This window comes from Coturnix japonica, chromosome 2 (assembly GCF_001577835.2).
Source record: "Coturnix japonica isolate 7356 chromosome 2, Coturnix japonica 2.1, whole genome shotgun sequence".
Classification (NCBI taxonomy): Eukaryota; Metazoa; Chordata; class Aves; order Galliformes; family Phasianidae; genus Coturnix; species Coturnix japonica.
In genome coordinates, this window is record NC_029517.1 from 88,054,043 (window position 1) to 88,068,570 (window position 14,528).

The window sequence follows — 14,528 nt, forward strand, 5'->3', positions numbered from 1 at the left end:
CTGTTATTTCTGGCTGACCTTTTCTTAGCTTCACAGATGGATACTGGGAGTTCTTTCCTTTCCACACACCCTAATATCAGAGCCAGTTAATCTTGAGCAGGTAATTGCCATTATTCATAAGAGAAAACTCACATGTGCACATGGTTCAGCACATACCATCTGCACTCCAGAATCACACTTTATTTTTGTTCTTTAGTAGAACCTTTTTATTTTCGTAAGTGAATTAGAGCCAAGCAGCCAGAACTCAAGGGACCATGCAGAGCACCTCAGAACTGAGGTGAAGCCCAACACCAGGAAGGGGCACTGAGGATTCACATGGTGCCCCATGGGGTCACTATCCACAGCTTTCTCCTCATCTTGTGTCGGGATCGTAGAATCATAGAATGGTCTGAGTTGAAAAAGAGCACAATAATCATTGAGTTTCAACCCCCCTGCTATGTGCAGGGTCACCAGCCACCAGACCAGGCTGCCCAGAGCCACAACCAGATTGGCCTTGAATGCCTCCAGGGATGGGATAAAGGTTTTCCTCTAGCACTGCCCCACTACAAGGGCATTCTGCCTGCACTCACCTCATGTGAGTGGGAGGAATTGCAGTGTGTTGCCCAAGATTAAGCGGACTTTGATCTGCATTATTAACATCATTAATGGCTCTCTACAGCATTGCTATCTCAGCCCCCACTTTACTCAGCACACTTTACCCAGGGACACCAGCAGAGCCTCAGAGCAGCCCCCTTTAAAACTGCAGCACTTAAACTAACAGTAGGCTGCATACAGGGGAAAGCTTTTCAGAGAAGTCAAACATGAGGGGTGTTCCAAAAGTAATGTCTCTTATTTTGTGATGTTGGCCTACAACATCAGAGGCAAATGCTGGTGGTATGGCAGTGGAGGTTGAACCTTCCCACCAATATTCCATTTATGGGAACCAAACAGTGAAAGCTAGGCTTCATAGGCAACTGTTTCTTAGCAATGACATGGTCACAGCAGTTGTGAAATAGTAGGTTGCTTCTGCTGGTGTAGATGTTGATGTGCTGTTGCATGCAGGCGCATTTGTTGCTTGCAGAAATGCATAGTTAATGGCAGGGACTATATTGAAACACAGAGGTGAGAATTTGGTCAAACAGTGTTATTGTGCACTTTGTAGCTGTAGCAGTTTCCACGGAAAGAAATAGGAAGCATTACTTTTGGAGTGACCCCAGTTCCCAGCGACCTCAGATTTGATTTTGTTGTTCCAGGTGGCAGTTTTCTTGTGCGGCCAGCTGGGCTGATGAAGCCTGGGGCGAGAAACAGGCAAATTGAAGTTAAAAAAAGAGAAAGAAAGAAAGAAAGAAAGAAAGAAAGAAAGAAATAAAAAAGAAGTGAAAGAAGGAGAAAAAAAATGAACGAAATGTCACGTAAGGAGAAGGAGAACCCCCAGGAGGAGCGCTGAGGACGGCTCCCAAGCTCTACGGAGTATCGAGGTGGGGGCTGGTTCCATTGAGCGAGCGGAGGGCAGGAGGAGGAGAAGGAGTAGGAGGAGGAGGAGAAGGGCAGCGGGAGGCGGGCGCGGAGCCCCGAGGCGGGCCGGGTGCGGCGCGGCGCTGCCGCGGGATGCGGCGGGAGGCGGGAGGCGGCTGAGGCGGGGACGGGCGATGCTCCGCCGCCGCGGCGGCTCCGCGCACGGCCGGCCCTAGAGGAGCGCACATAGGGACGGCTCCACGGCCGCCCGGCCGACGTCCTGCCCCGGCGCGATGGCCACCGAGGTGCTGTGCGGGCTCACCTTCAGGCTGCTGCTGCCCGTGTGCCTGGCTGCCGGTACGTCCCTCCGCCCCGCCGGGATGCTCCCTTCTACACGGCTGCCCCCGCACTTCTTTTTCCCGACAAACTTTCGACTTCGCTTCTTCCCCCTATTTCTTAGCCGCTCTCGTTATGCCTTATCGAGACGCTGTCGTTACCGTCCGTTCTCGCCGCCGGGGCTCCTCCGCTCGGTAAAATCTCCGCAGGCTGCCGTGCCCCGGCGTGGGAGCGGTGCGGGGCGTCCCGGCTGCGCGCAGCAACCCGGGAAAGCACGGAGCACTTCTCTGATTTACGGAGCTTTTCAGGATTTCTTTTTCTTTTTTCCCTTTCTTTTCTTTTTCTTTCTTTTTCTTTCTTTCTTTCTTTCTTCCTTTTTTTTTTTTTTNTTCTGTTTTTTCGTTTTTTTTTTTTTTTTAAATCTTGTATTTATTTATTTATTATTTTTGAGAAAGAGAGAGAGAAATTGCAGTTTATTAAACCTCGTTACTTTAGCAGGCAGCCATCCAAAGCAGGAATTATTTTTGGACGTAGAACCGCGGTGCCCAGCCTTGGTTGAACGCGCTCACGTTGCTCCTTGCTCTCCGCGTTTTATTCAAAGCGAAGTTTGGAAGAAAGAAAGCGGGGCGGCCGCTCGGCGGGACCGCGCTGTGGAGCCCGGTGGGCCCTCGGGGGCAGGCGGGGGCCGCGGTCGGGAAGAGCCTAAGCCGTGAGTGCAGCCCAAGGGCCGCTCTCCAGCGTCGGCTGCGGCTTCCCCTGTGCTGGTGGGCAGCGAGCGGCCCCGGAGCACACAGCTCTGCCCTCGAGGAGCCCCGCGACCCCAACATCTCCCTCAGCTATTAGCACCCGCTGCCCCTTCCGAAGGTGGCTCTGTGGCCACCGACAGTGCTAGAGGAGTCATGAATCCACGGACTGCTGGCAGCAGGTGAGGGGCCCCTTCCTGCTGTGTGACCATCCCCACGCCTATGGGTCAGTGGCTCGGTGGCCGGTGTGCTGGGTGGTGGATGGGGCAGGCAATAGGGTGGTCTTAAGGTTGCAGAATGGTGGTGCCAGGCGGTCTCCCAGCAGGGTGTAGGACACCCCGTGATTGAGACTCATCAGGGCTCATCCGCATTTTCCTTAATCAAGCAGGAGATGGCTGGAGTATGGGTGGGAATGCTATGGAAAACCATGCAGGGAGAGGGGAAGATGCTAGAAAATGAATTGTGTTGAGGTGGGTTTTGTTGGTGTCTCCTGACACTGTGGTATCTGGCTGTGATTTTGCAGCAATAGAGGAGTTGCTTTGCTGGGCACTCACATGTGTGTTGGCTCTCACTGCTCTTTCTGTATCACAAGAAGTTTGGATAAAAAGGTTTTGCAGTTCTGACTCCTGATGCTCAGTCATGCAGAGGTACTTTCGCATTGCAGTAATGCCTCCACCGCTGAGAACCGATGTCAGAAATTGCATATGGTCATAAATCTTCATCTGAAGATTAATTGAAGTGTAAACCCTCAAGGTTTATGTACCACCTTGAGTATGAACAGAAATTCTTCTGCAGAGCTTTTGGACCCAGTGACCTTGTTCAGCCAGACTTGAGAGAGAAATTAGTGACAGGACACCAGCTTCTCCCATGCACCTCAGTGTGCAGTGCCTGTAGGTGCTGTGTCCTCACCCTGTGACCGCCCTACAGCAGGTCGCTCGCTGGGCTGAGGCCTGGCCCTGTTGTCCGCACCACTCTGCTTCTCTGCCCTCACCTGAGCGGCCCTGAGCCAACAGACTGCTCTTCCCAAAGCTTCAAGGAAGTGCTTCATGGGCTTCTGGAAAAAGGCTCCTTAGAGTTCAATATATCACAGTGATGGTTATTTGTACTGCTTAAGGTGAGGTTACATCCGGAGCTGAACGGCTGCCACCAGGACTCACTGCGCCGCGATGCCTCATGTCTCCTGCCCCTGTCTGGGCAGTGAGTGCGTGCAGCTGTGCCAGGAGGGGGAAATGCGAAGCTTTTCATTGTGTTTGGGGTCCATGTGGCTGTGATTTAAAATGATAAATGGCTGCAGTCTCTCACTGGGGTAGGGTTTGCTGTTCTGTTTCTAACTGGGCTGGAGAGCCCCAAGGATGTGTGTGGAAAGGAATGGCGGCTGGGGCGCACTCATTAAAAACAACACACATATGCCAAGATGAAATATTAGTCCTTAAATACTTTAAAAAATGGTTAATGCTTTAATTCCTTAATTCTTCAGTATTCAACTTGATTTACTTTTAAAATAAAGCATGCCACCTTTGTTGGTATGAAATACTTTCCAAACTTTGAAAACAGCATGTACTTGGGAGTACACAGTTTATTATAAGAGCATTTTGGGATCAGATCCGAAGTGCTGAGGAGTGTCACCTTGTGCAGGGAACCCTCAGTGTGTTCACTTGCAGATCAGAGCGAAGTGTCTGGGGTGGCTGCTGAAGACAAGAGAAATAAGATGTCCCAAATGGACAGCTTTCACTGCTTGTCCCCTTCTGGCTTCAGGGCTAATTCACCGTCCTCTTATTTTCACTACAGAATGTTATGCTCAGTCTGATGCAGACCTAGTGCTTGAAAAACAACTGATGGGAACACTAAACTTCCTTGCAAATCAAGTTCTGTGTTCTGTAATAAGACAGAGATTTGTTTCTATGCTTGTTTTTAGTGAGATTAATGCAATGTGATATGCCCCTGTATCGCAGTAATACAATGCTGAACAAACAAATGACAAATTGGGGGGACAGGGGCCAAAGGGCTTTTGGCAGCCATGGTGGGAAGCGTTCAGTTAAGTTTTCTATTAAGTTTTTATTTGTAAGTTTTTATTTTATTTATTTAAAGCTTGAGTCTAAACATAAGCCTGGAGTTTCTTTGTTGCTCATATGGACTTTGAATGTGCAAAACGTTGTTTGTCTCTGTCTGAACTCAGATATCCAAACCATCTTTCCCTAATTGCTTTTCTTGATTCATAAAGACTCGAACCACAATGTTGTGGTTTACATCACTTGATAACAATTTTTAATTATTCTGTCTCCAATTGTTTTCTTTCACGCACAATTCATTAGTTTTGTTTTAAGGAAAATATTAGTGTTTTCAGATGGTGCACCAGAAAAAAATGCTGGAAAAAAGCTTCCCTTGGTTTCTGACTGCTGAATTGCACGTTATCCCCAGATTGGCTTTGGAAAGCCAGCTCCAGCCCAGGCACTTCCCAGAAGCTGCATTTGCTCTCTGAACTTTTGAATTTTAACCAAGATGAGGTAAGAACTGTAGGAGCTTTGGGAGCGCTGCCTTCGTTGTTGGTGGATTTGTTTGTTGTTAGGGGGTGAGCACAGGTATTAGTGTTTGGTAAGCGGCAGAAGGTTAGAAGAAAACATCTCAAAGAGTTTTTGTGGGTGACAAAGTTCAGCTCTTAGTTGGAAGTTTCCACTTGTTCAAGCCACGTCTCCAAACTCCTGGTAGATGGTGGAACTGCTTTTAGTTCTCCTTTCAATGAGTGTGATTCATCGGGCAGATATTGGATGAATCAGAATGGTCATCTCTTCAGGACATCAACAGTATATTATGTTGAATTTTTGTAAACATAGACAGTATTCACAAATTCAGTTGATGGATTGGCCTCCTGAGCACAGCCAGTGGGATCCAGGTGTTTATTCTGCCTTTGAAGGAAAAAAATAGATTCCAGTATGCGTGGGGCTCTTTGGCTTTTCTGCTTAATTTAACAAGCACAAGCGGAAACTTTGGAGGGGAAATACCTATGTTGTTTCATTAGCAGGTACTCAAATGCTGCTTAAATTATGTGCTTTAAAGAGTATTTCAGAAAGCAGCACCTCCCTGTATGCTTTAATGCTTTGAGTTGTTATTATGTTATGTTATTTTTTTCCCTACAGAACAAGTAACTGTTGGACAACTATGTAACATTAAAGCAAGACTGTGGAGGCAGTGAACTGTGTCATGCTCTATTATTTTTTGAGTGCCTGGAGCTGGCTGTTTAAAAATGCTGCTACAACAGGACATGGTGTAGCAGTTTACAGGCAACGGTGTGGTTTCTGTGTGTCAGCTCATACAGGTGATGTTACGCCATGGTGATGACAAAGCAGGTTGTGATGCAGGATCACTCAGACTGGAGGAAAATCTGAGCAGTGACATTGTATGTGACAGTATATAGGGGTGCATGCATGTGTATACACAAGCATCAAAAGATGCTGATGTATTTTTAATATTCAAATGAACTTCACCTAGGCTGCAAACGTCTTGCTTGTTACTCTTTAAAACTGTCCAGCTACTGAAAAAAGGGCAAAGGAAGACCAAACTGATCTGTGTTGTTATAGTGGAGAATATTTATTATGGTGTTCTGAGAAGAATGATAGAGAACAGCATGAGAGAGATTCACATAGACTTCCTGTTACATTTTAAAACCCTGCTGCTGTCCCAGAACACTCATAAAAATGTTGGTTACATCAACAAAAAGTCTAGGAAGCACTTAATGGGTAGCAAGCTAAAAAAACCCTGATAGATGTAAATGCCAGTTTGCACGAGGGATCCTAAAATGGCTGCTAGGTTTCCTTCCCCTCTTCAAGTGTTTTAGAGGTATATCTGGCTTCTTTTACGAAGGGAAGTTTTGCTGTTTACCTAGTTCAGTAGGAGCAGGTGAAAGGTGTCAAGGGGAAAAAAAATTATGCAACCTTGCAGGAAGAGTATTTTCCATGCTGGTAGGGACGGGCTTAGATTTTCTTATGCACAGAAAACAAGTGTCATTAAAATCTCATTGGCTTCCATTTTAGGTCAATTAAAATCCAAACAGAAGTGTTCTGGGGAGAATGGGGAGGCAGCATCTGTCTGCTCTATGGCTCTCTACAGCCATCTCAGGGTGACTGTGAGCACCGTGATCTGGCATGTGGGCAGGGAAAGCTCTCTGAAGATACATCTCACAGAAAATGGGGATGAAACCTTAAGTTCTTACCACCTGTACTTATTTATCCTAACAATTCGGTTAAGTGGTTTTAATGCACATTATGGTTAAGGTGAAATACTTACAGAGCTACAAATTTGCTCTACTCGGAGTCTGCCTGGTGGGTGTCTTTTTTACAGTGTTGAACATTGGCATAGAAACCAGTGGGAGGCTGTTGATTCTGGAGTTTCTTGGAGAGAGCAAGTGACTGCCCTGGTGACTGCAGGGTCTGGGGAAAGAGCACACCAACCCTTTAGAATCATGAAGTCACAGGGTTGGAAAGGACCTACAAGATTATCCAGTCCATCTGTCCTCCTATCACCATTACTACCAAGTAATACTACCCATTAGGCAAGGCTTGGAGGGAGGGGCTCTGAGCAACCTGATCTTGCTTTAGGTGTCCTTGTTCATTGCAGGGCAGTTGGACTAGATGGCCTTTAGTAATGCCTTCCATTGAAAAGATTCTATGATTTATTGTTGTGCTGGAGCTCATGGGTGTCATCTGCAAATCAGGCTGTGTGTCATGTTCCTTCTCTGTCAGTAGAACCACAGGTATGAAACTAAGCCAGGATCTGGTTCTTATGTCAGTCAAAACATAGAATGAAGTGATAGAATTGAATCTATTTTTGGAGCAGAAAGCTCACTTTGGGGGTAATTTTTTTGAGGTACAAAAACAGCCCTGTTATTACACTTGTGCATGTGTAGCTACACTACTTTGCTATAAGTCTGAAAATGTGACAGGTAACCACCTAAGCACTAAGATCTTTGCGTGGTACATCCCTACCAGGGTGTTGATTGGAGTTGCTGCAAATGTTGGCAAAGGAGGCTGGCTTCAGTCCAGCTGGTGCTTCTGTTGCAACTGTGGGAAGGTGAGAGAGAGTATTTCGTGAGATGGTGTCTGAGAGGGTCTTCAGAGGTTGCAGTCCATAGCAGTAAAGCCACTTGCACATGCATACAGAACAGCTGGATGCCCATGCTGCAGCTTCTCTTCATCTCTTTTTCCAAACTGCTGTGAGAGTCCTAGAGAATTTGGAGCATCCTGTTTTGAGGGTAACCTTTCTCATGGGGGATACCAATAATGATTTTCCTCTGTTGGACTCTGGAACTTCAAGAAAAAGCCTGTTTGAAACAGGTTTCCTATCATGGAGAGCTGTGTCAGCAAGTGTTAATGAAGAAAAAAGCCCATGTAGCCACATAGATTATTTAAGCTCTAATTATATCTTCAGGTGGTTCAAAGATACTCTAAGTATGACTTTGCTAAGCTACTAAAAGGATGCGTAGCATTATTTTCATCCTGTGCTGTAGCAGATCGAACAATATTTGTAGCTCAGTTGTCTCCTATCTATTATGTAGGGTGAAACAGTTATCTGCAGCATTACTTTTGTGGTGGTCACAGCTCCTCATGCTGTCATCCCAGTGGATCTCTGAAGCTAAGCAGGGCAGAAGCCAGCAGCATGCAGATAAGAAGTTTTCAGAAAACATTCATGTGTTGGTGGCAAGAATGTGATGGACAGAGTCTACTGATTCTTGTCCTGAGAGGAACTGGCACGGTGGGGGTTGCTTTGTCAGATGAGCCAGCTAAAATTGTGAATATTTAAAAGAAAAAGCCTAAGAGTTGAGTTATACAATATCTTTATTTTGGAGTGTACCCTTTGATGCATTATGCTCAGGATGTGGTTGAATTAATGGACTTTGTCTGAGTCTTACCTGTCCATTTCCTGTCCTGAGTAGGCAGTAGTAAAACCCGAATGTCACGTAAAGGTTGCTATTCTGTATCTTGATTTCTTATGTTTCATTAATTCTGAGCTGTGATGTTAGCTTTGATGATATCCTGTAGCAATGAATACTGTGGGTGAACTCTGCTGCAAATAGAAAGGAATACTCTTTAATTCGTTTTCAGTTTGTTGCCTCAGTAAATAATCCTTTGGATGGGAAAAAGTATGTATAATCACTTAAATCAACAACAGTCTAGTGTTCTGTTTACTCTAACACTTTAGAATAACATTTACAAGGCATAAAATCAACCGTTAAGATTAACTGTAGAAATTAACAGCTCTGAGTTTCCTATCAGTTGTCCAATTTTGAAGAGAAAGAGATGAGGATTGCACTAAAACCGCCCCCACAAATATGGAGATCTGGGACAGGCGGCTTCTACAATTGGAATGATCAGACGGCACAGCGTAGCATCACTCCTCTGAGCTCATTCATGCAATCTGCAGTTTGGAGTCTCTTCTTGGAAATGAAGTAAAGCTTGAAGAAGTGAGTCTGTGTGTTTGTGAGTGATACACCAATCATTCCCCTTCTGGCTAAATATTACAAAGCACAGGACTGCAGACATTACATACTGTTTCCAAGACAGTAATTTGTTAATGTAGCTTGACTGAACCATAAATTAAAACTGAAATGTTTAAGTGGTCTTGGAGTAAGGGTCAGTTTTGCTCCTTGTTCAGAAGTCACAGAGGAGACTGCAAACTATTTCTCTAACTGATAAGGATGTTTGCGCAGGATTCTCACTTTGCTGAAGGATACACAAACTCTACTTCAGTTGAGAGGTGCTAAACAAGTGCTGTCTCATCCCTAGCCATGCTTATACCATTCAACAAACTGTATGCTGAGGGTTGGTTTTGGTAGAAGAGATGTTATAAGAGAAACGAGATCTTGGATACTATGTGAAATAAATTTTATCAAATGCCACATGCTGGGAGTCATGTAATCCAAGATACAAGTGTAAGTTTCGCCTTAAATTTTGATTGAGCTTATGTCAAATGCAGGAGGAGGCTGAAAGACTAAGCAAGGACTAATCAGTGAAAAAGAATGTATAAATCTTCCATTGTAAAAAGTAATGCTGATTATACTGTTGCTGTCGCTGGTATTGTATGGCAAATCACCTGCTAACCTTTAGCAATCAAATACAGTGACATTTACTTTGAATTTCTTTTCAATACACAGTCATAAATTAGAAAATGTTTGGGATATGAAGCATGTTTGCATAGTGGCTGCACCTGTTTGGTGTGCTGTGTTTTTTCTCCCTTGTTATACTCATGACTTTTTATGACATCTTCCAGAAGAGCAGTTTCCTAACTGCTGAGAATAGATTGATTCATAAGCCAAAGGCAAGTGAGAGAAATTTGTCTTCCAGAAATCCTGATTTATGTAGAAAACTTTCATAGCTGTAAATAAATATTAGGTCATGTTGTCATTCTGTTGGCCTCCTTCACAAGCTATTGTTATACAACATTTGTAGCTGCTCTGCAATTGCTGAAATATATTTCTACTCACTCATCCTTCTCTCAATGCCTAGAATTGAAAAACCTGTCATGTTAATATTCCTTAAAGTTGCATTTTCGTAACACAGATACTTACAACTGCTTCTACAAGACAACAGCCTGAAAAACATCACATTTTGAAGCTTTGTCAGAAACCAAATCACTTCCGGGACATGGGTATTGCAAGGCATCTTTTAGGAGGGATTTTCTTTATGCTGGAAGTGCAGGTTTAGATTTCCTTTCCATGCTTTTGCATGAGCCATTGATAACATGGACATTTTCTTTGAGGGCAAAAATTCTACTTATCTGTGTAGAAATTCCTCACCTCTAAATGCTGGTTTCCTTCCAGTTAAAGTACTCTGTGTTAAAGGATTCTCCTGTGCCATCAGCCTGAGAAGCTGCATGAGGTTTTTGATTCTTTTCTTCTCCTTTTCTTATCTAGGCATTTAACACATCAAATTACTACTTGATAGAATAACCAAGCTCTATGAAGCATGATCTATGTCTCTTATTTGTTAGCTTAATGCTAGGTGTGTGTATTTGCAGTACAGTGCCTTGTAAATACATAAGTGCCACCTCCATAGCTTATTTTCTCTAGGCTGAAAAAAAGGGAAATCGTTAAACTCTTTAAAAAAGCTTTGGATAAAGTACTATTGCTGTGTTCTTGAAAACAAAGTTCCTGGTTAAAGTCAATTATAGCACTTCCAACATTTCACTGTCAAATTAAGTAAAACAACAAAAAAACTCAATCCAGTGCAGTACTGCACATTGTGGAAAATACATTTTTAACTGGAATCTAATCTCTATAGCTCCTTCTTTTCACTATGTTTCTTCTTATAAACCTCTGTATAGGTCTAATGTCACGTTTTCTCTGACTCTGTTGGTGATTTTCTTCTGCGATCTGATCTACTTTCCCTTTCTAACAGGCAGAACAAAATTCTTTTATGCAATTTTAAAGGCATTTTATTAACCATCTTCATACATGTGCTGACCTGGGAAAGCCTTTCTGCTTTCCCTCTATAAGTGAACTTCTGCTTCTTGCCTAGTGTGACAAATCTTTCTTTTTCTTAACTTCTTTTACTTATGGTGTGATATGTTGATCAGGACCTTTGGTATTTATTGGGCAGTATTTTTCATGTCCATATTACTATAAAAGCATATTTCCCTTCATGCTGCCTGGACAGGGCTTTTCATTTCCCTGGTGTGTGTTTGGAAGCCTTTCTTATGCCAGCCTGGCTGTGCTTGTTATAGTGGCAGACCATAAGTCTCAGCTGACAGCTACGCAACCTTCATATTCCTCAAGCTAAAGCACAGAAAACATGATGTATTGGGGTTGAAAAAGCCTAGTCAGCAACACAAACCACATTTACTCTGCACCACACAAACCCAAAGTTTGTTACCAGTTCCTTTCAAATTGAATCCAATATTTGACTTCATCCCCTTGTTTGTTGGCTGGTTCCTTTTAACTGTGGGCTCTGTAATTTTTATAAGGGTTAGTGATCAGAGAGATTTATTCTCCTTCATGTTTCTGCAAAGGATGCTTTTGTCATGGAAGAGGTCCCACACTGGAGAAAACAGATCCTATTTTACAGTTTCTTGACCCAGTACAACTTCCTCCCACATTCCGATTTTTTGATTTGTTTGATCTTGAAACAGAGTGTCTATGTGTATGCTCTGAGGCATACATATAAAATTCTAGTGCCACGATGCATCTTAAAATACCCTTCTGTACTGTTCAGCTTGTCATCCATTTATTCTCATTGAACTGAATCAACAAACTCAATTGTTATGCCCATTAGTGTGCATAAACATCAAGAACTTTCTCACAGCTTTTCATTGCCATCTGCAGATACAGTGGTTGGTCACAGTTGGTCAAAGACCTCTATGACTGTTTCTCATTAATTTCCTGCAAGGGTAAACACACTTTTTTCTGTATGTTTCAGCCAACCATTGTGTTTTATCATGCTATTGCGATTTTATAAAGAAATTCCTTGAATATACAATAGCCTTAGATGAAATAATAATAAACCACTGTCAACTTTTGGAAGCAATAATAAGCCACTCTTGATACCTACTATATATCAATTGTAGCATGCAGACATACTAAGGAGCATAAGAGAGCCCCACTGTTCCATCTTCAGGGTCTAGAAGTGAGTTTTGGCCTAATCATTTAACAATTTATCCTTTACTATAAAGAAGTACATGTTAAAATGCAGAGAAGAGGTGATGTGTGAATCTTGTTTCATGCAAATAGGCAGCTGTATTGGCTGTAGGAAAGAAATATCAGAAACTCCAATGTGTCATTGGTGTGCCCCAGAGGATGAAGTAGTTTGGATCTCTAGAAGCGCAGAAGGGAGAGATCTGGTTATTTCCTGACAGCTCTATCCCCAGTTACTATATTTGGGGGAATTCCATTTGCTTCTTTCCTCTGTGGAGGAAGCTGTTTTCCTGTTGCCCTTGAAACATAAATGTGATAGGATTATTCCAACACTACACAATATTGCAAGCAGAAAGGAAAAAAAAAAATCTTATTACCAGAGTATCCTGCCTGCATGGTTAGCACATTTATCATTGTCAAAGTACACTGAAATAAGAATATACTAGTTATTTAAAACAGTAAAGAATGAGCACGTTATGTCACTAAAACCAGCTTTTGTTCTGAGGAGTTAGGATAATATTCTCCTGAAGGGCAAGTAATTCCTTAGTTACTCGTTTTGGGTTTCAAACACATTTTTCTGAAGCACTTGAAGCTGGCTACTCCCCATGCAAGGTTCCTGTGATGATTATCAGGTAGGTTCTGCTCTGTCTCTTTGTCTCTCTCTTCACAGTATTCTAGAGCTTTTCAGGCAGGAAGGAACAACATGAGGCCTCTTCTCCAACCTTCTGCTTAATGCAGGGACAACAGTGAATTTAAACTTGGCTGCTCAGGCCTTTTTCTCTGTGGGTGTCTTCCAGTGCTTAATTTTTCTCACAATCTTTTTTTTTTTTTTTTTTTCTTTTTCTTTTTCCACAACAGTGCTGAGTACAAGGGGACGGTCACTTCCCTGCTCCTGCTAACCACACTGTTTCAGTTAGAAGGCAGGATGCCATTGGTCTTCTTGGCCATCTGGGCACACTGCTGGCTCATGTTAGTTGAGCACTGACCATCACTGTCAGGTCCATGTCTTCCACGCAATCTTCCAGTCACTCTGCCCCAAGCCTGTAGTGTTTCCTGGGGTTGTTGTAGATAATGTGTAGGATCCAGCACTTGTTTTTCTTAAGTTTCATCCTGTTGCCCTTAGTCCAGCAATCCAGCCTTTCCAGATCCTTCTGAAGGGCATTCCTACCCTGAGACAGATAAATTGTTCCAGCCAACTTGGTGTCATTTGCAGACTTACTGAGGGTGCACTCAATCCCCTGGTCAAGGTTGTCAGTACAGATACTGAACAGGACAGGCCCCAATACTGACTCCCGGGACCACCATTTGTGACCAGCTGCCAGCTGAATTTAGCTCCATTCACCACCACTTTGTTGGTCTGGCCCTCCAGCCTGTTCTTTACCCAGCCAAGAGTGTACCTGTCCAAGCCACAGGCTGCCAACTTCTGCAGGAGAATACTGTGAGGGACAGTGTCAAAGGCTTTGCTGAAGTCAAGGTAGAACACATCAACAGTCTTTCCCTCATCCACCAGGCAAGTCACCAGATCATAGAAGGAGATTGGGTTGGTCAAGCTGGACCTGCCCTTTGTGAACCCATGCTGGCAATTCTTCATCCCCTGGTTATCCCACACATGCTGTGTGATCTTTCTCATTCCATGTGTGGTTTAAAAAAGGCTTAATAGAGGAGAATAATCATTTCCTTCCTGCATGCTGCTGTTGTTAGAGCCTGGCAGTTAAAGTTGAATGCCAAAGTAAAATCTCATATAAGTAAAATCTCATATATATTATATACTCTCAAAAGAGAGTATATAGTGGCCATTTTTATTGCTTCCTAAAAGAAATACAAAACATAACAACTTAGAAGCTTAGATCAAAGGATCATAAGTGAAAAAAAAGACTGGTGTTGGGTATTACATCTGAACAGAGAGCATTTGTACTCAGAGAGAACTCATAGGAATTTTTCTGTCTCATTTTTGATTTAAGGACTAAATTATTTAGCTTTTACAGTAAGTCCTAGAATGTCTCTGCTCCCATGGAAGTAGATGCCCAAGCATGCTCTGAAAGCTGTCTTGGTTCTGGCTTTTGGACTTTGTTTTCAAAATGTATAGCAGCAGGTCATGGAAATACTGCTATGAGGAACAGTTTCCTGTCTTTCTGTAGGCTCAATGGTACCTCAAATCTCAAAGTCCCAATTTTCACTCTTGGTTTTAAAAACAAATAAATATAAAAGGCATATAGCCACAACTACTATCCGTAAGACATAATTTGCCATTTCTTAACACATACAATATGCATCTAGTGGCTCAAAAAGCTTGAACATATGTTTCTTAGCTGGGAGTGATGATTATTAATGAATGTTATTCTGCAACATTGGCACAGTCATCTGTCACTGATTTGTAATGAACAAAATGATAAATT

General features: G+C 43.2%; 1 protein-coding gene across 7 annotated transcripts in view; it reads left to right on the forward strand.

Moving 5' to 3' along the window:
• Positions 1 to 1,598: 1,598 nt before the first annotated feature.
• Positions 1,599 to 14,528, forward strand: part of PIEZO2 (piezo type mechanosensitive ion channel component 2) — a 273,784-nt gene continuing 260,854 nt past the window's right edge. For 6 of the 7 annotated variants that reach the window (XM_032442625.1, XM_032442628.1, XM_032442629.1 and 3 more), the window contains exon 1: positions 1,599 to 1,791. In XM_032442625.1, coding sequence (XP_032298516.1) covers positions 1,728 to 1,791 — 64 coding nt within the window. In that variant the 5' untranslated portion in view covers positions 1,599 to 1,727. The remainder of the gene's footprint in view (positions 1,792 to 14,528) is intronic. The other variant, XM_032442627.1, reaches the window with a different exon arrangement.